The sequence below is a fragment of the Mirounga leonina genome, unplaced genomic scaffold, assembly GCF_011800145.1.
Source record: "Mirounga leonina isolate KUSES-001 unplaced genomic scaffold, KU_Mleo_1.0 Mir_53, whole genome shotgun sequence".
Taxonomy (NCBI): domain Eukaryota; kingdom Metazoa; phylum Chordata; class Mammalia; order Carnivora; family Phocidae; genus Mirounga; species Mirounga leonina.
Window position 1 is genome coordinate 21,956,711 of NW_023270807.1, and position 26,238 is coordinate 21,982,948.

At 39.5% G+C, this 26,238-nt stretch overlaps 1 protein-coding gene across 6 annotated transcripts in view; it reads right to left on the minus strand.

Moving 5' to 3' along the window:
* Positions 1-2,195: 2,195 nt before the first annotated feature.
* Positions 2,196-26,238, minus strand: part of DST (dystonin) — a 364,537-nt gene continuing 340,494 nt past the window's right edge. For 3 of the 6 annotated variants that reach the window (XM_034991245.1, XM_034991239.1, XM_034991241.1), the window contains 16 exons: positions 24,959-25,153; positions 24,311-24,439; positions 21,432-21,575; positions 20,546-20,734; positions 19,111-19,240; positions 17,309-17,472; positions 16,127-16,289; positions 14,446-14,600; positions 14,190-14,264; positions 13,298-13,315; positions 10,391-10,508; positions 8,987-9,058; positions 7,881-8,080; positions 7,296-7,406; positions 4,093-4,216; positions 2,196-3,231 (listed from right to left, as the gene is read on the minus strand). In XM_034991245.1, the coding sequence (XP_034847136.1) occupies positions 2,969-3,231; positions 4,093-4,216; positions 7,296-7,406; positions 7,881-8,080; positions 8,987-9,058; positions 10,391-10,508; positions 13,298-13,315; positions 14,190-14,264; positions 14,446-14,600; positions 16,127-16,289; positions 17,309-17,472; positions 19,111-19,240; positions 20,546-20,734; positions 21,432-21,575; positions 24,311-24,439; positions 24,959-25,153 (2,250 nt within the window). In that variant the 3' untranslated portion in view covers positions 2,196-2,968. The remainder of the gene's footprint in view (positions 3,232-4,092; positions 4,217-7,295; positions 7,407-7,880; positions 8,081-8,986; positions 9,059-10,390; positions 10,509-13,297; positions 13,316-14,189; positions 14,265-14,445; positions 14,601-16,126; positions 16,290-17,308; positions 17,473-19,110; positions 19,241-20,545; positions 20,735-21,431; positions 21,576-24,310; positions 24,440-24,958; positions 25,154-26,238) is intronic. The other 3 variants (XM_034991240.1, XM_034991243.1, XM_034991244.1) reach the window with 1 other exon arrangement.

Sequence of the window (26,238 nt, forward strand, 5' to 3'; positions counted from 1 at the left end):
GATTCTCCATTATTTCGAAAGAAGGTAGCAAACAGTACATGAGAACTGCTAGATTTGGTTTTTAAGACAAAAAATCTACCCCATGATTCCCTAATACATAAGAACTGTTAATTAAACAAGGAGGCCATTTGACCAAGGTGGCTCTAATACCTTGGTGGCCTACCTTAGCAAACCAAAATCTAAGCCTGTAAATAAATGCCTCAACGTTAAAAATCAAAATACCAAGGACAACCAATCACAGCCAGCCAACTAGGCCTTAAGCTATAGCCAATCAATAATTTCCTTACGTTGTTTCTGCTTACTCTCTGGAAGTCTCTTCCGCTGAGCTCCTTCTGCCGGTGGAGCGCACCCAACCACTTCTGGTTTGGTGCTACCTGCTTCCAATAGATTTTTGCTCAAATAAACTCCTAAATTTTTTAATAAAAGTTCCTCAGTTTATCTTTTAACAGAATCAAACTTAAAGATTTTTGGAGTTGAGATCCATTTCAATGTCCTATTTTTTAAAGAAAAAGAAAGAAGGAAAGAATTAGAAAAAGGAAAAGGAAGAAGGGTGTGTAGGGAAGAGGTGTGTCTGCTGCATTCCCTGAAACTTCTGGGAGGACGCTTCAGAAGTCAGCCTGAGGCTCAAGGATTAGTTCGAGAGGAAACAAATACATCAGGCATCAAAGTCTTGAAAAGCTCCCCATGAGGGCAACTGCAGATAACCAGGAGCAGTTCCTTAAGAATTCTCTAACTATCTTAAACTACTTACTTATCTTTCTTCAAAAGCTTATTTAACTACTAAAAAAAAAAAAAAAAAAGAGGAAAATCCCTAGGTCTTTAACAGGGGTGCCTTTCAAATAGGCTGAGATAAAATCATTCCCTGAAATTTGTCTTTGAAATGGAAATGTGATCATACGCAAAGCACCAAAGGAGTAACAACAATTTCAACTGCTTTCTCAGATGACACGTTTATAATCAAATGCATGAATTATAACATGTGATCTATTAGGTTAAAATTACCCTTTCCATCAAGGGCTCCCACCTGAGACCCATGCTTTGAGAAAAAAGGAATGACCATCACTTAAAAGTGGCCCCAAATTTCTGTCCATGGAGACTCCAGGCTCTTTACTGCCAGCCTGCATGAAAAAAGGCCAAGCCCTGAAAACATACTACTATCTGCCTGAGCCTGAACACCACCCCCGCCAATGGCTGAAATATGTGGACAGAGTTATGGGAAAAGTCATGACCTGTCATGCCCAAAATAACATTCTGCCTTCTTCTAATTATATATATTTTTAAAGATTTATTTATTTTAGAGAGAGAGAGCACGAGTCGGGGGAAAGGGAGAGGGAGAAGCAGACTCCCTGCTGAGCATGGAGCCCGACACATGGGGGCTTGATCCCAGGACCCCAACATGATGACCTGAGCCGAAACCAAGGGTCAGACGCTTAACCCAACTGAGCCACCCAGGATCCCACTTCTAACTATATGTGATGCCATTTTTGTATTTAGGAAAATTTGATCACTTGATTTTTAAATGTATTTAGGCCAGAAGAGTATCACTAGATTACCTTAATAAAGGCAGTCACCCTGTCACACATCCCCTGCTTTTAGTTCATGTTTCTTTTAGTGATTTGCTTATTTATTAACTTATTAACTCTTTCTCCCTTGAATATAAGATGGCAAGGAACCTGCAGCCTCAAGGTAAGACAGTGGCTGGCACATGGTTGGTACTAAAAATATTTATAGAATATTAAATATTTGTCAATGTCATTCTTTACATATTTATTATATAATATATACTATTATAGTATATATAGTATATATATAATATTATATAATATATCCCTGTGTTGTGATGTCCCCCAAACTCACCCTGTCACACTGCTAATAAAAAATACATCATACATACATACCTTTATTCAAAGCAAACAAACGATAGAAAAAGTTCTTTAAATAATCAGGTATTCCATATGTTCAAGTGAGTATGTTTTATTAAATGCATACTAATATCTTTCTATAGTATGTGAGTATACATAATAAATTAAAATGTATATATTTATTAAATATAGATATAATACCAGAACATGATTATTTCAGATGAGAAATCAAAATAAACCCATTTGTAAGTATCTTTTGGTCACTCCAAATTGATATTGCTCATAAAAAAATACACGGATTTTCCCTGGGGAAAAAAATTAATTCCATAGCAATGTAGTTAGGGGACATGTTTTATTTCATAGCTTTCTGCAAGCAAAATTGCTTTGATACAAAATGAGTTCAATGATACAGGTGCTACCGTCCACTCAAGCAAAAGAAAACCTCACATTTATATGAATGCTCTTTATAATTATATTCTTACAGTATAATAGGTCTAATAATCCAGGACGCCTCTGGCCTCTCGGGAAGCCGCGGCACAGAAATGCTGCCAGGTTCTGGAACATCCGAGCACTGGCCAGTGCCTAAAGGAACTTCCTGTGAGCTCTCGGTCAGCTACTGCTCAGAGGACTGTGTGTGGACGTGCTGTCTGCCCTCCGTCTTTTAGTTTACAGTTAAGTCATCTCAAAATACATCCCGGCTGTGTGTCTTTTGGCTTTTCAGAGTTTCTACAGAAGCAGGAAGAGGTCATGAGGTATCCGTGACATGGGCCGCGGCTGGACCGCCGTGGCAGACAGAGCGGGCTGGGGGCACTTACCTGCAGGGACGGTCGCGGGCCCTAATGTGTGCCCCGCACGCTACGGTGCAGAAATGTTCGTGCCGGCGAAACGCCTTCCTCCCCCCTCACAGACCACGTGCCTTTAACCCCAGAGTATCTGACAAAAAACCATACAGATAAAATAAAAAGACAAATACACAAATAAGGCCATCTGCAGAATTTTAAACTCACTTCTTGCAATTATTTCACAATAATTTCTACATCATATTTTACATCTTTCAAACTTCAATAATAAATGCTCAAGGAAGGGCCGCGGTGGGACCAATTGCACTATCTCTTGGAGGACTTGTCCAGTTTGCTGGCAGGTGATTTCCTCTGGGGCGTGGGGATTTTGGAAGGCTTGGCTGTGGATGGCCGAGAACCTGCTCGGGGGGTAGGCCTATGTGTCTGGGGGACAGTCTCCACGTCTGAGCACACGGACTGGATTTCTGAAATGTCAAAGTCTGATGCATCACTGCCTCGGCGGCTGCTGGCCCTGCTGCCGGCCTTGCTTCCCGCTCGGCTTCCCGGACGGCTGGGGGTCTTCCTGGGATCTAGGGAGAGAGCACCGACAGGGGGGAACCACCCTTCATCAGTACTGGGTCCATGCACAACACATTCTTGAAACCTAATGCCACCCTTAACATCCACGGTTTTTCTTGTCACCCGGTAGGCACTCAGCCGACACCTGTGGGTTCACGGCCGTTTTCCATCCCACTAGGGAAGGTGGCCTCACTCTGAGTTAGATGTAATATACAAAAAGCTAGGTTTACAAACTAAAGGTACGTTTGGGCTGAGTCCCTGGAAACAGGATTCCATTGACTACAGGCAGATACGAGGAATATACCTATAATTTAAGATTATGCTTTCCAAAGTTTAACATGTGTACCTAGGGCTGTGCAAACACGGGGCAAACTCTTAGGTGTAAGTTTTGCCCGAGGATAAGTGATTCAAAGCACGTGGGAGTTTAAAAGATAAGACTTGAAACTTGAAAGACGCTTCATGCTTGCTGAGCCCAGAACCCCAGGGACTGGGTTCACTATCCTGTGGAGAAGTAGAAGCAGCACGGGTATAAGGCCCGGCATGGCTGGGTTTTTCCAATCACCCAAAACAGAGCCCGGGGTAACTTCTGCACAGGCAGAAGGACCCAGACCTTCCGGCCTGAAGGGGTAAGGACACGTCTGTGGTGTTTCTCGTGTTCAGCTTTCTTTGATACCTTCCAAAAGTGATTTTCCTGTCCCTTAGTCTCATGACTCGTTTATCCCCTACCGCAGCTGGAGGACTGGGCTAGGTGTCATTTCAAAAGAATACAGCTTCATCGATTCGTTATTTCAGCCCCAGTGAAGAAGAGCAGGGACGTTAGTCCCCGGATCACACTGCAAGAAGCCGTTAAGACAGACGTGCGCCGCACTCACCTGCAAACTGTGTTCGCACTCTGGCCGCCGCGGTGGTTATCAAGCCACTGTCGTCCCCAGAGTGGAAGCCTTTCCCTGACAAGTAGCCGGGGAGTCGAAGCTTGCTTCCTTGGATTGGCGTACCCTGTGTTTAATAGCGAAAGGACATTTCAGGAAATGGCTCCCTGTGGCATGATCTTCCGCGAACAGCGCGTTGCAGATGGGCCAAAACCCTCTGGGGGGGGGGGGGGGGGGCATTTCGATTAAGCGCCACATGGGGTTCTCACCGCTCGCTTTCCTCATTTCTGATTCTCTCCCTGAATTCAAAAGGAATTCATGTTGAAGAGAAAACACAAAAATAGCGATCCCCAAATGGCAGCAAGGGGGGAAAAAAAAGCAAATTAAACCGTGAGCACATTAGTATCTTCCAGTTTGTCAGCGAATATTAGAGTTAGGAGAGTCCCGCAGAAAGATGGGGAGCGCACGGTACAGAGAGAGGGCGGGACTCTGAAAAGTTGTGCTTGCATATTCTGTCACCTCCAAAGCTTTTAGGGAACCAGGCAGAAATGAACAGACAGAATTAGAGCAATAAGTAAATAATGCCTAAACAGTCATCATTTAAACAAACTTAGCTGCAGAAAACATGCAGTGACATTTTCTAACTTGGTACCACTCCACTGTAGCTACTTGCAATACCTTCTATGGCCTCTCCACACAGAACATGTGTGCGATGCTTAGGGAGGACTCTTCAAAAATTCTTAAAGGAGTTCATAGAGAATGCCCAAAGCAATCACGACTATGAGATTTTATTATAAGTCTAAAATCACTGCATTTTTTCCAGATCACTACAACATTCTGAAAATTCTCCCAAAGTTAAAAAAATAAATAGAACTCCCAAGAAGTATAAGGGGTGTCATTTTGCCTCAATGAACTTACAGGGAGCTTTTTGGAGGAAAGGAATCTATACACATTACGTGTGCGGTTTTTGTTTTTTAACTAGTTTTTCCCTTATTAATAAGTTGTAAATGTTTAATAAAGCGTATGTAAGATCTTTTGATACTTTGGAGTTGCAATTTAATATAAATGTCATATTTGAAATTCATTTACATACGTATTCTATACATACATTTAAGGATGGAATTTATATGTGATTTGTATCCATATAAAACTTAAGTTTTCAAAATACTTTTCACACATGTCAGGATAATTACTCTTCACACTCACCTAATCACAACTTTTTTATAAATGTGAAAGATGAGGGCCTGAGGAGGGCAGTGGTTTGCCCAAGATCTGTCAACTCTGACCTAGCTAAATTCCTAACTTTAAAAGAATCTCAACAATCCACGAAGAAAGTGAGGATCCCCAAATTATGAAATATATCACTCAAGGTGGCAGAATTCATTGCCATGTGAGACCCAAATCATTCTTCTCAGAAAGCCTTGATTAATTCTTATTTTATTGTCACAAACCCTACCTAGTTCTCTTACAGACCCCTCCATAGAAGTATACTATTGTTTTCTCTGTTTGGCTGTTTTGTCTATGAGGCTATTGGAAACAAAACATAATTTTATAGTTATATAAGTATGTTAAAATAACATACTTAAACTCTAATCTGGGGGAGGTCTCCACTTTTTAAAAATCTGAACTACACAGCAGCATAGTCCCCAAAATTTAAAACACACATGCCGCTTGAGGTTCCTTAAACTGTTCTCAGTTTTCATAGGTGAAGGGAAGGAAAAATAAAATAAAATATCAAAGAGGGAGGCAAACCATCAGAAACTGTTAACTCTAGGAAACAAATGGAGGGTTGCTAGAGGGGAGGTGGGTGGGGGGATGGGGTAACTGGGTGATGGACATTAAGGAGGGCACGTGATATGATGAGCACTGGGTGTTGTATAAGACTGATGAATCACTGACCTCTACCTCTGAAACTAATAATACAGTATATGTTAATTAAATGAATTTAAATTAAAAATAAAAAAAAAACTTCTCAGGTTTTGCTACAACAGATCCATCATAAGTGACAGACGTCTCTAGATAAAGTATGATACTAACACCTCTCCCACCCGAGAGAAGGGGTGGGCATGAGGGGTCAGGGAAGGAGGAAGAGCTGAAGAAGGAGTTGTTTCTGCCTCAATTCTACTACCACCAGCAAGGATCTTTGCATCATTTCCATCTAAGTCATGAGAGTAATAAAACGTTCTCTGCTTACCTCTTATTATTCATGTGAGGATTAAATAATAGATTAGAAAGTGTTTTTGAAAAGCATAAAAAGGGCTTTTTAAAGGTACTATAGCACGTGCATAAAAGGGTCTGGCCTTTAACATGAAATCCCCCCCTTCATTTCCAGACAGGTTGTTTAGGGACAGCACCCCCCCCCCGAATATTGATTCTAATCAAATATGTGATTTGACACCTATATGTATCATTTGACAGAGAACTTTCTTTCAAATCTATTTGGTTGACTTTCAATTGAATGTAGATGATCTGATAAATGAGCTAACTTGGCAAATTTTATATGACCTAAATATCTTATCCGCATCAATCATGCCATGTTAAAAAGCTGAAGCATACTTAAACAGTAATCATTAAAGTCTTATTAGACTTTAAAAGACACACACCTATTGAAAATGCCAGATAACTTCTTGCATATCTCAGCCCCCAAACCTCTATACTGATAACTAAAAGGCTTATGGCTTACCCACACGGTGTTCCTGGGCAGAAATAAATATAACAAACATTTGGAAGGACCGCGCTCATAAGGAACACACAACAAACATTCTTCTAATGTAAGTGATTTTCTCTTGTAAATGACAGTGCCTCTCACTCTCACCTAAAGGGGGATTATTGTATTTCTTGCCTCAATTATGGCTAGAAGCAGGAGCATACTAGGAGCTTTAAAAGAAACTTTACTTAGGTCTGAATATAATTTCCTGTGTGTCACTCTCCCAAGAGAGAAAAGCCAAATTAAGTATGAGGAAGAGAATAAAAAAGGAGGTACACAGAGCCTGTAAGTGTAACTATGCTCAGCTGACACCAAAGACCTATGAATTGTCTTTTCTGTCTTTGCAGAAATGCTGAGTTGATACTTGTCTAATACAAGTCTACAAAAAGACATAGTATTGTCAAAAGTACATGTGTTAAGGGAGAGGTAAAGCAATGTTAGTGCGTGAGAGTTTCAATGAAAGAAGACTGTTAGACTAGGATCTGGGACCTTACGATACCTCTGTAGATGGCACGGAAAAGTCTGAGCACTCTGCTGGTTTACAAGGAGTTGACATTTTGCTGTTTGTCAACCATGGTTTACCATAATTGCGTGTTAAAGGATGGAGAATCTGTATGGAACAATGGCAAATCAAATGTAAAGTATGGCAGATAAACAACAAACCACAGAAAGAGATATTCATAGCCAAGAGTAACATTTCACAGTAAGAATGATAATCATTAAAAATAAATGCAAAGATCTGATGGCAAATCATAGACACCAAATAAATAAATAAATAAATAAAGCTTTATTTCGAAAGGAAAAAAAAAAAACCAACACTCTGAAAGGTAACTAAAACTCTTAAGTAGATAGTCTCTTAAGTAGATGGGCCACAAAGCAAAAGCGTGTGTGTGTGTGTGTGTGTGTGTGTGTGTGTGTGTAGATACATACACACGCATATTTCAATCCTTCACTCGTTATATTGTGAGAAGGGATACACATGGGGAAGGCTGGCCCCACAGGTTCTAGGGTCCTCAAACATTCAAAAGTTACTCGAGACAGTGATGGCACGGAAGACGGACAACACTTCCTATCTGAGTCCTACCTTGGGCGTGCTGGTGGCGGGCCCCTGTGGAGAGGCTGCCTGGCCAGCCTGACTGGATACAGAAGTTGATCGGTTGGGTGACGCTCCTCGTGATGAAGGCCGCGATCTTCGGCCCCGGGGTCGGAAGGCAGCCATACCCTGACTGGCACCATCTGCTAAAATGAACTTCTCCCGAAGCTCCATGTTTGTCCTTCCTTTAGCTGGATTATGTGACACACACAGCAAGGCACGCAGACAGAAGAAAGGGAAAAAAGAAAAAAGAGGCGCTCAATTACGGGAAAAACAACTACCTGGCACCACAGACCATGGTGAGGAGTTCAAGAACAGCTTTTTGCCATGCCAACTCCAACGCAGCATAACAAAAAGTTAAATGCATTCCTTTACAATGCATTCCTTTTGGATACAAGTAAGTTTGGGAAAGAAAAAAAAAAGTGTGTTTATTCTAACACTAGACACCAGCAAGAATAACCACTATTAAAGAAAGAGTCAGCATGAAAATGGAAAGCTCATGCTAAAATATTGTTAATCCACCAGCTACTGATGCCCACATGGTTCATCACCCCTTCCCCACACTGAGAAGACAAGCCAGTAAGGCAGGGACTGTAGCTTTTGCATGTACTACTGAGGTAAGGAGAATGCCAGTATTTTAACACTGGAATTAAACAATAGGATTACACAGAATGAGAGATGGTTTGTTAATCATGATGACAACATATAAACTCTCAGGTTTTTCACTTTTTATTTTATGCCTTGAAAAACTCGGGTTAACCGACATGCAATAACGAACGCCAGACCCAAGGATATGAGGTAATCAGTGATGCAACACTCATACAAACACATATGCACACGGAGAACGCCCCACAAGAACCCGATGAGCAACGTGTTAGCACGTGTCTGATCACTTATAGAGCACCTACGTTTGCGACACACCAGAAGTGTGCCAATGTTTCAGAACTTAAATTTGGAAGCACCAGCTCAGTTGGATATGAGTTAAGCCATACGCGGTGGATGAAGCATGTTATCTTAAAACAAAGGATTAAAGCAAGAATGTAAAAGTAGGAAAGAGAAAAGGCAAGAGGGGAGAGGCAAAGAGAGGGGTTGCCAACCTATAGTAGGCTGAGTAGTAGTAATTGAAGAGTTTGATTCCGAACGTAACATTTTACTCCCATGATGATGAACTAGAAAAAATGACACAGGATACCAATCACATTAAAGAATACTGTTAGCAAGAGAAGAAACAAAGTACAGTAGTTGAATATGCAAAGGGTGCTCAGATCCGGCTTTTAGCACACATTTTAGAAGAAAAGTTGCATCGGGGAAAGAAGCACTCAAAGATTTGACTCAGTGAGAAAAACGTATTTGGAAGACTTGGCCACAGTCACACTAACTTTTCTAAGCAACTCAGCAGGACACTACACATTCTAATTCCTTTGTCTCATAAGTGGAACTGCATCACTTGAGGCTGCATTATTTCCAAAATATTAAAAAAGGGAGTCTTTGTGATTTTACCCCTTTGGCGGGGGTATCTTTGACCTGCAGAGAGCAGAGCTACTGAGGAGGGTCATGTGACAATCCCCGGGCGCCCTGAGTACAGCGGCCTGCTGACCCACAGGAACTCACCCTGATGTACCTGTATGGTCAGATGCCTGCACCAAATTAACAGAGGCCCCACTGGAAGAACCCCGGCCTCCCACTTGGTAGCCGAAACAGTATCAGCACGGACATTTGTGTTGTTCGATTAAGAGGACTGAAATGAGCTCACATGTTAAAGAAAATCACAAAAATGTTATTGCTTTTTTATTTTTTCCCAGAAGAAAAATGGGCTAAGTAAATGGGACCTAACTAGACACTGCAATCAAATGACCACTTGTAAGGTCAATCACTTAAGAATGCCACAATTGACTAGAGGATCTGAAAAATAAGGTAAATTGAAAGATAATCAAGGATTCTTTGGCTGGTAGGTATGGAGTGAATACAGTATCATATGTTTATATTTTCAACATGCTCATCTGCAGCTTCGTAGTAAGAGTCAAGTTGGCAGTTGATGATTATTTTCAAAACTTTTAGGTATTACTTTCCTTACCTCCCCCCAGTTTGAAAAACTTTCACTTTTAAACTTTTACTGTCCAGCATGTGCAGTCTCCTTCACTTCAATCTCCTTTCATTTTACTTTGCTATATAATAACAGATGAAATCCTTTCCCTAGTTGGTGTAATACTCATTTTGAAAATTGCAGATGGGAGCATTTCCTTAAAAAATATCTATTCTAGTATTTCCTGCCTATCAGTCTCATATTTATCCAGAAGATGTAAGGGAAATAAATGAGAAGAACATGGTTTACATGACTGCCACAAGTTCTTTGGGAACTTTAGGCTGACAGAGACCAATGTGAAACATTCATTATTGTAATAAATGACCAAAATTATACCCAGCATGTTTTTGATGCTGGAAAATAGTACAAAATTGATATACATTCATGGTGTTTTTATCTTGACATAGCATCTCCTTACCCCTGCAAGGATCATTTTTCACTAAGAACTCATCAAGTGCCATCCATCCACCTCCAACACGAACCATTACGGTACTTCGTAGGATCCGAACGAGTCGCAGTTGCTGGGAGTCCCCAAACTGTGAAGATGAAGGAAGAAAGAACCTCTAATTGTCAACAGCAAGTCTACACTAAAGGATGATGTGCAATGTGCAGTAGCTTAAAAGCAACCAACTTAAATTTCTTGCTTAGTTCACAGCGATTAGTAAAATCTCAGAAAAGGGTGTTTGAAATGATCTGCGTTAGACTGCTGCATGCTGATTTAGCCCAAAGGAAACAGTTTGGAAAAAGCTAACAAAGGTTATCAAGTATAATATTGAAGCTTTGTTCAAGAAATGATTTTTCTTCATGATAGAAACAATATTAGTAAGGCAGTAATTGAAAAATGTTTCTAGAAATCAAACACAGACATGAAAATAAGCACTGGCCCACTAGCCCAGGGCTTATAAGATTCTAAAGAAAATCTAATAAACTCTGATTCTTCTTCATTAAAACTTCCTACTAAAACTGTTTTCCGCTGAAATCTGTGAGAGAAATCTCCAGAAACTCGTTTCATTTTCTCTAAGAGCAGTTGTGACTTAGAGAGATAAAGTAGTAAATGAACATGACCAACAAAAATTTCACAGTCAACTAAAATTTCTGCATCACTAATGATCTGGTAAACCAATTTGTTAAAGGCTGGATTAATGTGCCATTTTGGAATACTGTAATATTAGAACAGCCAGTGACACATTATTAATGATATAGCTTTCAAATCTAAAAAGCCTTCTCTTAAAGCTGTTTGTACCATAATTACAGACACTAATAAGCAGTTGAGTTCTTACCCTTTCAATGGATCTCCAATCACTTGGATACACTACAAATTCTGCAAGTCCTGAATAAAGGTCTAGACTACATAGTTTCTGATTGTAAGATTTATTTTGAAAGCCCATGAGAAATAATTTTATACTGTTAAATCATTTCTAATAGGCTCATGTTCAGCTTGTAAAAATCACCAAACCAAATTTCACGGCTGCCAACCCAGCAGATACCATAGCAAAATGAACAGTCAGGTAAGCATAAATAAAACTTCTTTTAAAGGCAGGTAAGATACAATTGTGACTTTGACTATTTGTCTGGGTTAATGATGGATAAACAGAAAGCTTTATTTTAAGTAGATACAATCTGCCACTTTTCAATATGCTTTAACACTGAGTTTCAGGAAAGGAGCCCTAAAACAAAGCCAACCATTCAAGACCCTGAAACTCAAAAGGACCTGGAAAGCATGTAAAATGCACCAGCAGGAACTCATGCGTTTTACATCAACCCTTTTTATATTGCTATTTCTAAGTCCATTTTCAAAGGCTTGAGATTTAAACTTTCCTATAAAATGAACCGGTTCCTGAAAAGTAAATTAAAATTTAAAAATCAAAATATATATTTATTTTGTTAGAAAAAATTTGGTGCTGCTAATTAATAAGCAAAGGAAAAGGAAGGGATTTAAAGAAAATTACCCTTAAGAAACCAGATAATTAGACCAGACACTTTCGTTCCAAGATTATGTTCAAACAAAAGTTTTAAGGAAATAATGTTATTATTTTATAGAGATATTTCAATTCTAGTAAATATGATTTACATTTATTTTGAGAGGGCATTCTCTAGACAACTAACATTGCCTTCAGAATTTCCCTAATTTTCCTAACAGCCAAATCGTGAGTCAAGAAAAAAATAGGACTAATGTTTGCTCTTAGTGTTTTCAGTGAATAAAACCTTCTTAACCAACTGAGCCACCAAGGCACCCTGAATAAAACCTTCTTAAAGAGAGCACTTTTCTCATCCTTTCCACAAGTAAAAAATACTACCCCAATTGTTGATTCAGAAAATAACAAGAAGTGAGCAGAACAGTAACTTTTTATCTATTATAACTAATGCCAAGTCTTAAAGACATCTATTCAAAGGAACTGAAATTTCTATTTGAAAAAATTATGTGCTTGCAATGAATGGGGATAATAGGGAATTTGAAACTTGAGAGGTAATATGGCTTAAAAACCGAGTGGCAGAGTAATATCTAACATGATATGGTCAGGTATTATAAATAGTATGGTTCTTTCCAAAAGCATACAGTGAAAAACTCTTTTGTTTAAATCAAAACACAATTTCTCTTTAGTTCTAAAAATTGTGATCATGACACAGGGCCACTGGACAGTTTATACTGACTTCAATGTAAAGTCAAAACGGGATAAAGTGTGGTTTTAAGATTTCATAGAAGTTATAAGAGATACATTTCCTCAAAAGGAATGATACCGGAGTTAAAATTTCTACTCAGAAGATGCAAAGCCCTGAATCAGTGATTTAGGACAAATGGGACAATCGCTGCTTTGGAGAGAACACATTACCTGTGGCTGAGTGCCAGGGAGACTTCTCACTACTCTCGTCTTCCCACGTCACTGCCCAGTGCGGATCCTTCTCTAGCTACTGTCAACCACATGACCTCAATGTTTGATTTTTTTTTACCTCAATAGTAAAACACAGCATAGAGATATGTGCAGCATCAAATCTGTGTTCCAATAAGTGTTTGCATAAAACATATGCTAGCAGTCTCCTTATAAACTGGAACTGAAAATTGCATTTGTAACACTGTGACCAGTCAAGCTACAATTTATTATCTGGTTTGCTTAAAAGTAATCTCCTCATTTGAGACACACGGCAAAAAGGAATCCTGGATCAAGGACCCTTAAGAGCGTTTACAGAAACACCACGCCAACCAACAATGTAGTAGCTAGGGCAACAGCATGGGAAAGATTGGCCATGGCAAGCTTTAATGACTATGAATTAAAGTTAAAAAAAAAAAATCATTGGGAACTTGAGAATACATTCCACTGGTTTATACCTGATTTCCCAGGAAGAACTGATAAAAAAAAAATGAAAAATGGAAGAAAGACACAATTAGTTCAATAGGAAACTTTCTATATGACTCTAGAACACACACATACAATCCTTCACACTCTGGGCTCCTGGATATAGTATCTAGTTTAGAGATGTGCAGGTACCCACTTCAAACCATATAATCAGTAAATTTTCTATAAAAGTTTTTTTTTTTTTAAATCCTTGGGTTTCAAATTTAGGTTAGAAATTCAAATATGTCGAATATTTTTCAATATGAAAATACAAAAACTAAAATCAAAAAGAAATTTCGCTTGTAAGTAACATACTGTATTAGGGAAACTCAGCACATTTCCTATCTAGCTACTACATGTAAGAGATATTCCAAAAAAGAGAAGAAAAAGATAGAGGAGTGACAAAGTCACACTGGTGTTCAAATAATTATTTTGAAGAAGGTGAACTGAGCTTTTGAGATTCTGAATAAAAGGAAAAGTAACTACACAAGTGGAAACCTTTGCCCCTTTTTCGTATTTCTGAAAATGATTCAACATTTTTAACTTCGTGGTTCTGCCTTTGAATAGCTTTATTAGAAATATGAAAACTTACCTGTAATCATAATAAAATATATTATAAAGTCATAGGAAGCAACCTGAGTATGTGGGATGTGTTTTCCTCCTCAAAGTGAAGCGTGTGTCAAAGATATGTCCTAATTTACAAAATGCAGGCTATCTCTAAATAATTTAAAATGACAAAAGCTGGAATTTCATATACCATTCTACTGCGACGTAAGGTAAAAAATAAATAATTAGCATTCCTGGAAAGCAATGCAGTTCAGATTGTATATAAATTTCCATTTTTATCCTTCAAGAGAACTAAACCGTTAATTTTTGAAAACTCACCCTGTATTTGTTGTCTCCGATCTGTTCAACTTGAAATCGTTTTGCACATTTACATTTCGCCACCTGCCTTGTCACCTGCCAAAAACAATGACGCAATGTCCACTTAAAGTTAACATTACATCGCGGAGTCCGTAAAGCCCTCGACACAACAGCTCAAGATGGAGGTACATAAGATAAAACGGCTGCATGAATTTGCACGTGGTACCCTGGCAGTGGCACACTGCTGTTGTTGCAGGGGGTGGGGGGTATGGAGTACCTCATCTTCGATTTTGTCGGCATCAGTGACGGGTTTATAGGCGTCTTTATTTGGGTGAAGGGCTGCTACAAATTCGTAGTAGTCAATATACCCGTCGCCGTCTCGGTCAAAGATGTCTGCCACCGCGCTCATCTCCAAGCGGCTGGTTGGAAACTCTAAAATTTTCAAAATAATAGTGAAGTAAGATTACTGAAGTGTAGCTGAAAAATAAAACTGTAAGATACTGAACGGTGTACATCGCAATGATCTGATCCTTGTACATGTTGTGAAAGGGGTCCTCCCATGAAGTTAATTAACACACCCACCACCTCACATATGTTTTTTGTTTTTTTCTGAATGTTTAAGTTCTACTCAGAAAATTTCAACTACACAATACAGTGTTATCAACTGTAGCCATCAGGTTATGCTTCAGATCCTTAGACCTTACACATCGTACAGCTTAAAGTTTGTACCCTTTTACCAGGCTCTGCCTATTCCCTCCCCCACCACCTCCCAGCCCCTGGCAACCTCTTTTCTACTCTCTGTGAGTTTCACTCTGTATGTAGATTCCACGTATAAATGATAATTAAGATACTCTCAGAGTAAGCCATACTACATTCCCAGTGAAAGTTGTTTTTGTTTTTTGGGTTTTTTTTTTTAAAGATTTTACTTACTTATCTGACAGAGAGAGACACAGCAAGAGAGGGAACACAAGCAGGGGGAATGGGAGAGGGAGAAGCAGGCTCCCCGCAGAGCGGGGAGCCGGATGTGGGGCTCAATCCCAGGACCCCGGGATCATGACCTGAGCCGAAGGCAGATGCCCAACGACCGAGCCACCCAGGCGCCCCACCAGTGAAAGTTTTTAAGACCTGCTATTTACAACAACATTTTACAAAAAGATTTAATCTTAAAAAAAAAAGTTAAGTAGTATAACTTGCTAATTCTGCCTCAACTGTATTATTTTTATCTTAATGTAGCCAGTTAAATTATCAGGGTCATCAAACATATTAAAATACTCTTAAAAGCTGATTTATATCATAACAAATGAAACCACTATATATGGGACCTACATTTATCTTTAATTACTACCAGGGTGAATCATTTGAAATTGCTGTTTTACTAGGTTGAAAACTGTTTAAAATTAGCCAATTTCATATGGTTCAACTACCACTCTACTTAAGGAATATATGAATTTTATATATATGAATTCATATCATATATACTCATATGATTATATTAAATTTAAGAATTATTTCCAGTAACATCTGCCAGAGAAATCACGTCCATATGACTCAACCATCAAACAAGGTGACACATACCTTAAGAATTTTTATAGAGTTCTAATTTCCCACTAATGACAAGGATTAAGTATCAATTAGAACAAAAAAGGGAAGAGGCTGACTTGAATTGATTGATTTCCCATTACAGGTCGGACAAAACAAACAATCTAAGAATCAGATTATTAGCTTTATTATACTAATGAGGACACAGCTGCAGTGGAACAAGGAATATACTAACTGCGGTTACATGAGTACGAAATATGCCTGACGCCAAAACCACACATTTCACCAAGGACACGTCACTGAGGGCAGTGACTTCATAGCCAAGTTTAAAGGCAATGCTTCACTGGTAACACAAGTTTAAACTGTGCTTATTTTCTTTAAAAATGACATCATTTAGAGTCACCTCTCTTGGGACTTACTTGAGGAAAGAATTCCATCAATAAATTCTTGTCGGGTTATTTTCCCGTCCTGATCTTTATCAATTCTCCTGAAGAAGTCCATCACTCGAGATTTCTTATGATTCATCCACCTCATGTATTTTTTGCGCCATATATCAAAATCAAAGTTAGCAAATTCCCTCAGCTGGAAAGGACAAAAGGTATTTTGGTTCATATGGGGCTCAAATGATATCTCATACTTTATGAATAAAGTTATTTTTAATGACCTTCCAGATCACGTACAGGTCTTTCTGACTTCAAAAAAAAGGTCTGATCTTGCAAAGGGAGTACAGGAACATCTTTCCTGGAATTTCACTCCTGTCACTGGTTTTTCTTTTCAAATAAAAGAAACAAATAAAGCTCCTCAAGAAGTCAAACTGAAAATTTCTGAGAGTGCCAATGTGACAAAGGTGGACGGCCCCAAAGAAACACTACTGGTAAGTTCTATGCCCACCAGACAGCAGGCCCAGCTCAGCAGCACTTACCACCTCTGCTCTCTCCCTGCTGTTTGCCATTCTACCTTCTCTAGGTTTCTAAAAACTTCACAGTTTCAGAATCTGAAACTCTAAATCTCAGACCACAGAACATATATATAATGAAAATATCTGAATTATCAATAGTAATATTTCCCAGGTAATACCAAGCAAACATATGTTAAGCTGGATCTTTTCTTATGCAGTCAGCTTCTGATTATGTTAAAACATATTATAGTGGACCCTTGTCAACATGGGTTTGAACTGTGTGGGTCCACTTTCATGCAGGTTTTTTACAAAATAAAAAAAGATGTATTTTCTCTTCCTTGTGATTTTCTTAATAACATTTCCTTTTCTCTAGCTCATTTTCTGGTAAGAATACAATATATAACACATACAACATACAAAATTTGCATTAATTGCTTATCATGGGTAAGGCATTTGGTAAACAGAGGCTACTACAGATAAGGCTTCAGGTCAACAGTAAGCTTTTAAGCATTTCAGTTTTGGAGAATCAAAAGTTACACATGGATTTTTTGACTATGCAGTGTGGGGGGGGGGCAGGAAGGGGGAGGATGCTGGCGTCCCCAACCCTCATGTTGTTCAAGGGTCAACTGTTGTTTTTTACTTTATTGATTCCCTAAACCCACATCCCATATATCAGGGGTGCTGAATATAGGAGTTTTCTAACCTCCTCCAGTCTGTCCAAGGCGTCATTAAGTTTTCTCCTCCTTTCCAACGCAAGGAGCCAAACTTGCTGCCATTTGCTCACCAATAAGTTGACCCTGGGATTCTTGGTTTCAATTTGCGTCTGTGATCCAGAGGGATATAAGCTTGATGCCGGAAAGCGCTTTCCTATTAAAATACAACTTCAGTTAGGAGGACAGTTTCCAGGGTTCTGAAATATGTTAAGGCCTGGCCTTTATTGTTCCTAGCTAAGACTGAGTCAACTTAATTATTTAGAAATATCTTATTTAGATGATGTATAATGTTCAAGTCCAGATCTGTTTTACTTACCAAGGATCACATAATTTTCATATAAAATAGAGAAACATATCCTGACAGGGGCATTTAAATACTGGAAAGCTCTCTTTATAAAATTATGTTTAAAACATTTTCCAGCTTAAAATCCATGCCATTTCATTGACAACGAAGTACCTTGTGATCCTGTCTTTTGTTAAGGCATGATAAAAGAAATCTCCCAGGGCAGTGAGACTTATCTTAGAATCAACTACACAAAACCAGCTGTCCTTCTTAGAAAAGACGGCTAGAAGGAGGGCAAGTGAGGGCAGGAGACAGTGGCCATTCATTTGAGTCACAGCAAGATACTTTACAAATTCTGATCAAATATGGACGTGTGTGTAGGATCCCAGGTTTCATCCAAGTCCATTTTCCACAGAGATTGTATGTTTCCTGTGCATAGTCTCATACCCCAATTTACTGCCTTACTAACATTTTCTCCCTCTTTTCTGGCTATTTTTCACAAGTTTCTATAACATCAGAGAACAACTGTCTCAATGGATTTTCCTCATCTAACTAAATGATTAAATGTGCCCTAGAAAAACTACTGGCCTAAAGTCATAAAGGAAGTGAGCGTCCAAGCTGGGATTTGCCCAGAGTTCCTAACTCCTACGAGGCTATACAAAAATACCAACAGCTAATATGTATTGAGCATTTAACTACATGCCAGGAAGTATGCTAAGCGCTTCATACACATTAGCTCATTAAATCCTCACCAGAATCCAATGAGGTTATAATTACCCCCTTTATAAATGTGTAAATTGAGGCTCAGAGAGAGTGTAAGTAACTTGTCCCAGGTTCAATTTCCCAGCTGGTAAGGAGTCTGCCTCCAGAGTTCTTAACCACTTTGTTACCTTGCCCCCTTGTGTAATACAGCAACTACAAAAGATGTGAAATCATTTTATTAAAGCACCATTTGGGAATATATAAAATTACCACTATTCAGATATAAATTGTGCTTCTTTTAAATCTTCTCCAAGCCAGCTATTATTGTTTTTAATGTCCCTTTGTAACTTCATTTCGTGGAGTCAAGGTAGTCTGAGAAGTAAATAGAGCCTGAAGTCATATGAATATGGGCGAAATCTACCTGACTGCTGGCCACTAATGAACAGTTAGGTCGTGAACTTTATCCAGGTCATGGTCATTTCTGTTACATCCCACCGTAAGGTTATTTACATAATAGAAGCAAAAGGGGATGATGGTTTCTGTTCTTGTTGCAAATTTTTTCCAATTTCTTCTAGCTAATCTAAAAGATAACCTTCAAGCAAATAAAACTACACAGAGAGACCTGGATATATCTTTTTCTTTATTTTTAAATAAGCTGCTACAATATTTGAGCCCATGTATTCTTTCAAGGAAAACTTTTATGACAGAGAGGAGCTCATAGAATCACCAATTGCTCTGAAATTTCAAACGACAACTCAAAACTAACTTCCTTGGCTTTAGCCATGTAAGTAATTGGCCACTGCTTACTTCCTGCTCGTCCCTTATCCAGGACTGGAATATGGGACTGTAATGAGGAAGGATCAGCCGCTCTCCTCTTGTAGGTCTTGGTAACTTTGTCCACATCAGGTTGTTTTCTGGTCATTTCCTCCATGAAGGTCTGAAATGTCAATGTCAGTTAAATATAAGTACATCAGAGAAAACTATCTTCAGAAATGAACTAAAAACAAAGGATAAAAAGACCATGCTATTATTTCTGAAATTTATCCTGGAAAAAAAGGCATAAACCAACTTGTTGTATCTTTAGGGGGAAAAATGTAAGCCACCATAACATAGCATTTACTCATATCTAAAGAATATAAAATGTTATACCTGGTAAGTAATTAGAGCACTGTAACAGTAATTTGTTTTAGTTTGAAGACCACACATGGGAACAGCTGAATAATTGATATAACCTATCTGTGTATCAACCAGGATCTTCCAGAGCTTCCAAGCTCTTCCTGAAGAATCTTAAAGTGAGCATTTATCTGCAAAGCAACTAATTACCTGGGCTGGTCCTTAGGGCTTCTCTGCGGCACATTTCACTTACATACTTGAAATACTTAGGATGGCTTTGATATACAGTGACATACAGCAACCACATTAAATATGGATATATTTTAAATTATTTCTGTTGATACATACGCTATGCCAAGGGAGATAAAAGTTATTCACGTTAAAGTTTCCATTTAAGAGGTCTGACTATCTTGCCACTTCTTGTCTTGTCTCCTTAGGCTTATATTATTATTGCTAACTTAGATATCCCTATATCTGGAATATGCAGCAAAGACCGAGACTGTGGTGAAAAGGGATGAAAAAAAGAGGAGGGGGATAAAAGCGAAGAGTGGAGAAACACATTTCTGGAATATCTGTCACACTGGAGAACTCTGATCACAGAGAAGATGGCGTGAGGCCCTTCAGGGCCATTACGGACATCGATGGCTCAGACCTTTATTAAAAATCTAATAGCAATATTAACTGCTTAGTCAACTAAGCTGACTTAGTAATGTTTCCCTTTGTAAAAGTGTACCAAACAAAGTAACAAGCAAACAAATAAATCAGAGGTAGTGTGACACCCATCATTTCAGTTTGAAACAGGTAGGATAGAGAAGTCATTTTTTTTTTTTTGAGCAAGACGATGCGCTCCCTTGTAGACAGGATCTATTTGAAGTACAGACGGTCACCGTGGGAGATGTGTAGCAGCAGAGAGTAGAATATGCAAGAATGGAACAGTAAAGCACGGGAGGGCGAGGTCGCCAGAAGATGGAGCAGAAGGACAGGGTGGAGCGGAAGGTAAGTGTAAGGAAGGACTTGAGTGTGTTCGAGGAAGTGAAGGTAACAAGCACAAAGCACTCTTCTGAGAAGTATGGTAGTGAAATAAAAACAGTATCTGAAAAGACAGGGGTTAGGATGGTATTTATTTTACCTGGTGTTCTGCGATGAGGGCTTTCACCTCTTCGATTTCCTGGGGGATGACTTCTTTGTCCTTGTCACTAAGTGTAGTCTCGGCCCACTGCAACCAAGCCAGCAAAGCTTCCAACAATTCCTGTTTCGCAATGAGCCCAGCCAGAGCACTTGCCAATCTCTGCTGATGCTGCTTCGCCCAGGCCAGCACCTGTTGGGGAGACAAATGTCTCTGAATTTCATCCATCTCAGGTAATAATTTAATCGATGCAAAAATACACAGCATTTAAATGTAAATTTGGATCATCCTGGGCCTGGAGTCATAACACTTCCAGTCTTTCTAGATCCCATCAGTGGTACCAAGACCCAGCTTGCGGAGGACATGAGAGCCCCCTCTGATGTTTGCCCCCTTACTTAGAGATGGGTGGGTGTCAAACACCCAGGCTTCCTTGAGATTTCTAATCTGAGTTCAGATATGCATCTTCTGAAGGCTCAAGGATGCTTATTCCATGTAGCACTGAGTGGAAATAAAAATAGCTAAAATCTTAAAATACAGAGTTCAGTTCATGCACGCAGTCCACTCCCCAAGCATATACTCCCCTGAAGTACAATTCGGGTGCTGGATTACTCAACAGAGATAATGTGGAAGTGGGACAAAAAAATCATACAGGGAACCAAATATTTGCCTTTTCATGCTTCAGGGACATAGCTGCAAAACGGCTTTAACTTTTTAAATAAAAGCAGACTGCAGAGACAGGTCAGGCACACAGGAAGGTATTTTAAAGAGCATTTTGCTTTGCAGAGGCCTCCTGTTCCCACGGTCATAAATGTATCTCAACTGCTGAAGTTTCTTTACCCCCAATTCTCAAAGCTGTTGCTGCTCTAACAATGACCTGAGACCCACTGACCTCCTCAAACCTGGCCCGGATGATGGTTATCCAGTGCTTAATGGTGGTGATGGAGTCAGGGTGGCAGATGGCCAGGACGGCGTCTCCCATACTGGTAGCTTTATTCAGCGCGGCCCGTTTTTCTTCCAGTTTCTTCATGAATTCCTAGGGCAGAAACAAAGACCTCGATTAGCTGCTGGCTCTGGCTGAAAACAAAACTCCAGTGACGTGCATGTGACCGTCAGAGTTAGACAATACATGAGAACTTCAGTTGCTTCATTCACAGCTGGAAATAATTCACTAATTGGGGAATTAAGAGAGGAGAAGGGACAAAAATGGGAAATGAAGTACTTTCTAACATTTATTTCTAAGTACATGGATAACATCTCATGCTTTACAAAACATGTTATGTACAAAAAACAGTCTTCTATATCTGGATATCTTGTAAGTATAGTAATGGAGAATAGGACTAGGAGAGATAGTATTACCAGAGACAAAAATAATATAGACTGAAAAAAAAATGTCCCAACAAGTAAGACTAGGAGGTTGTATATTTAAAATAGCATGAACTGTGTGCCAGGAATGAGAGGAATATGTACCAAAAAGGAAGAGAGAAGGGTGGGCAAGGAACTATAAATGTTCGGGGTGAGGGAGAGAGGGCCCAAATGTCCAGCAGGAAAGAGCTGGGGAGAGCCTGAAGGGGGTGAGCCTGGCAGCCTGACAGCCAGAAACAGCCATCCCCTGCTCTGGTGGGATGAAGAAGCCTTGACGGGCTTCAAAATGCTTTCAAATCAACCTTTTTGCAAATGTCTCATGCATATAACTGTACTTTCTCCCATCAGAACTGTATCCATAGATACAGGAGTCACAGAACTCTGAAAGTGTGGCTACAAATGAGGACCTCTGCCTTAAAAAAAAGGTCGCATGCTTCCAAATCCTCATAGTGAGTTTCAAGCATCCGCCAGCACCCCAGTCTGGACCACAGCACTAAGACGGATTCCTTAGTCCGGAACAAGGGCTGCAGAGGCTGCAGAGAGAGCTGACACTCCGTACTGCCCATGCCATGTGATCAGGGTGATCATCTGAAAATCTAAGTGTTTCCTATAATGTCTAGTGACCTTTTGTTTTCGGGCTCTGTGACGCAGCTCTGTCATATACCTCCTACTCTGACATGTTGCTACGTTTCCTCACATACTCCCTGGACATTAAGGGCCACAAGATCAAAAGACTGTGTCTTATTCAATTTTGTGTCTTTGTGACTGAATAAATGCTTTTTAACTTTCATTTACATATTTTTACTGCTGTCGTGTCAAGGTTGGATTAACAATATACTCCACTAACATGACCTACTTTTTAAATATCATAACCTACTTTTAAAAGTATTTTAATTTCCCCCAATATAGATCTGCTTAACTGGAAGGAAAAAAAAAAAAAAAAAGCTTCACTAGGAAGAGAAAACCAGAAGTCAATAATAGCTGTGCTTTCCCAAGGACAGGTGATCTGACCATATACCTTTAATCACCCCTAACCTAGCAGCGCAAGAGTCCTGCCCAGAGTGCCGTGGGCTGGACGATCAACCCCTGCTTGCATTCTGTGCTCACCTGGGAAAGCTTGCCATTTTTAGAAAGTGGACTGTACTGAGAAGTCTCTGGTCCTGGGGCTAAGAAATTAAATATCCCGTTTTACTTTTATTTGGTCATGTGTGAAGAAAGCAGAGGAAATTAGAAAGAATGGATGATGTTACTGCAAATTATTAGTACTAAGCAGCCCTTTATAAAATTACATGTAATTTTACACTATTTAAAAATATTTAAAGATGAAACAAAAACAAAAAACCCCACAACACTACCTCTGCTGTGGACATCCTGCCTCCTGATGTTTCTGGGGGTTTCCTGTTCCTGCTCTGAGGGGGGTGACACCTTACTGTAAGGTGTTAGATATTCAAACAGGCTTCAAGAAGCTACTCTGAGACCCAACTGTGTCAGTGGAACTCGAGCTCTTCAAAACACTGAGCCGAGTCAAAAATTTATAATAAATTTGATGTCATTTTCCTACTCTTACATTCTAGCTTCGATTTTAAATGGTTTACGGAGCATTCCATTCCTCCAGATAATGTTAGACAAGCTCGCATCACTTTCATTAATGACAAGGCAGTATTTCATCGCTATAGGTTAGGCAACCCATCATTGAAAGAGCACAGTCATCACAAGTAAGAAGTCTCCCCAGATGACATAATCCACGCTACTCGGGCACTAATGACATCCTTCGAACCTGACACTGGAAGATGAGCCGTTCAGGGTGTTAAACAGACCTTTTAAATGAACATGTTGACACCAATATCGCATTCAGTGTTAGCACTGCAAAATTTCTAAGTTTTTAAAAGTCAAATGTTAAAAAAAAAAAAAAATGAAAAAAAACCCCACATGTGTTAAGAGGTATCCAGACCACTCTCTTGAGGGTTTTGCTAGTTCTAGGCACTGTTACAAAATAGAAGTTGACCTGAAAACTCAGTGGCCAGATTTTTATTTGGTTAACTATTCAATAGTGTATCTACTTACAGAATTCATTTTAAGTTTATAATTTATACTACGGGCTACTCCTCAAAAGAATTTAAGGTGGATCTCGATTAAAGCCAGAACTGGCAGAGACTGAAAAATAAAATTTTAAGACCAGTTACTAAATTACTTGTCTTCTTCATAAAGAAAGCATGGAAAGATAGCTACACTTATTTGGGTGCATGGGGACACACCTATGTAAGCAAGGAGGACACGGGTAAATTCTCAAATGTGCCAGATCTTTAATTACTTCTCAGGAAGGGAAATATGCATGCAGTTCATATCTACAATCATGAGTCTATTGGATTTTCTCATTTCATTTTACTTAGCATTTATATAACTCACTTTATGCTGATCAATGAGCGTCCGAAGAGCATCCTCGTCGTCTGGGAGAGCGCCATGGAAACGAAGGGTTTGCTCCGCCTCAGCCAGCCACTCCAGCAGGGCATGCACCACTGAGTGAAATTCCTCTGCCTAACAGTTCACACACACACACACACACACACACACACACACACACACACACCCCGAAGAAGATCCCCAAAGATGCTTGTTAGTATAGAGTCCTTCTCTCAATGAAAAAAAAAAAAGTCTTACATTTACATTGATTAACGATATGCATTTTTACCACTAAAAAGATAAAGATACATGTTGCTACACTTTACAAATGTAAGACCTCTAATATATCAAAAAGGCCTATATGAAGACTAATTCACCATTTTAACAATCTGATGTTAGATGCAGGGCAGCCCATTACACATTCGGGCTGAAAAATTACGAGAGCAGCACTTTTATGTGAAGATGAGAAAACTTCCCTCTGTGACTAATTTAAACTCTTGGGGGGAAGCAAGGCAAGGATGCTCTCAGAATCTACTTCTCCATCACTGTCCCAGTTAAGAAAGGAGGAGTGAAGCAGTTCTCCACAAGAGCAGTTCTGGTTGAGGCTTTGATAGCTTTCTCACTACCCCCAGCTGCAATTTACAAGACTTCTACCTGACGCAGGGCTGCTTCCAGGCGTGTCTGCTTTGATATGGAGAGTGCACACACGGTCTCCCAGCGTGTGCTCAATTCCTGCATCTGGACCTTGACCCAGGAGGAGTCGTCTCGGCTACCCTCTATGAGCTCTCGTGCCGAGCGCTTCAGGGCCTGCACGCTGCTGGTCCTCTTCCCCAGTTCTTTTTGGAAAACCTAGAAAGAGCATATTTTTATAAAAAATTTATTTTTAACGACAAAACGAAACCAGTAAAACACAGTTTGGAATATATGTGTACATGACTCATGTGCCAGTCTCTAAGATCTACAGTTTAATGAGTCATACTTTTCACAGAATCTTCAGGAGCTAAGTCATGACACATTGCTCCTATCAGAGTGCTGTGAAGAACATGGTAAAGTTGTTCAATCTCCTAGCACTCTCCTGAGTGAACAAACCTTCATTTTCAAATGATGCCTTGGATTTAAATAATGGTGGCCACTCAGTTTCAATGGCACAAAAGAAAACATCACATTCTCTTTTTTCTATAATTCTTTAGTATGGCATCCCAATTCCTCTCAAATCCTCTAAGTGCCCAGATGTGCAGGCTACCTCATTCCTCTTAATTAACAGACATATCTAACAGACTAACAAAGAACTAAGCAATCCTGGGGTACTGCACGAGGGGTATTGGAGGGAATGGCAGGGGTGCTCACAGGGAAGTGGTGTGCAGTCTTTTTCTCTGCAACACGGCTTCAGCTTTCGGTATCCTGAGAACTAACCTCCAGTGTCAAATTTTAGGTGCTTACATCCTTACCTGTCATTTTGGAAGAAAAGCTTTTTTCCCCCTCTTGCCTAATTTTGATAAACTTTGATGTGTCAGGAGTTAGACTGGCTTCTTTTGGCCATAGACCTAATCCAAAAAATGAGCCCAGGGTCCTTCATTTCTGATCCAAGAGTCTGTGTATGCAACTATATCTTTCAAATTAACCAAGCTTATTTTACTATATGTGCTGCCGAAGCGAGCACAAATTAACCAAGCTCATGGATAGAATAATATTAACTTATTTTTCTAAAAGATGATCACAAATGAATTATTACTAAGCACATCTTATCATTTTGGCTCTATCCATGAGTTTCTATTCTGATAATCAGATCATTCATGAAAGTGAGGCCATCAAAAACAATCCAAACATAGTGGAATGAATTATTTGCTTGATTTCACTCTAATGGTGTTAAATGAGATGTGTCTGCAGACAGACAGACAGACAGACACACACACACACATACACACACAGGCACA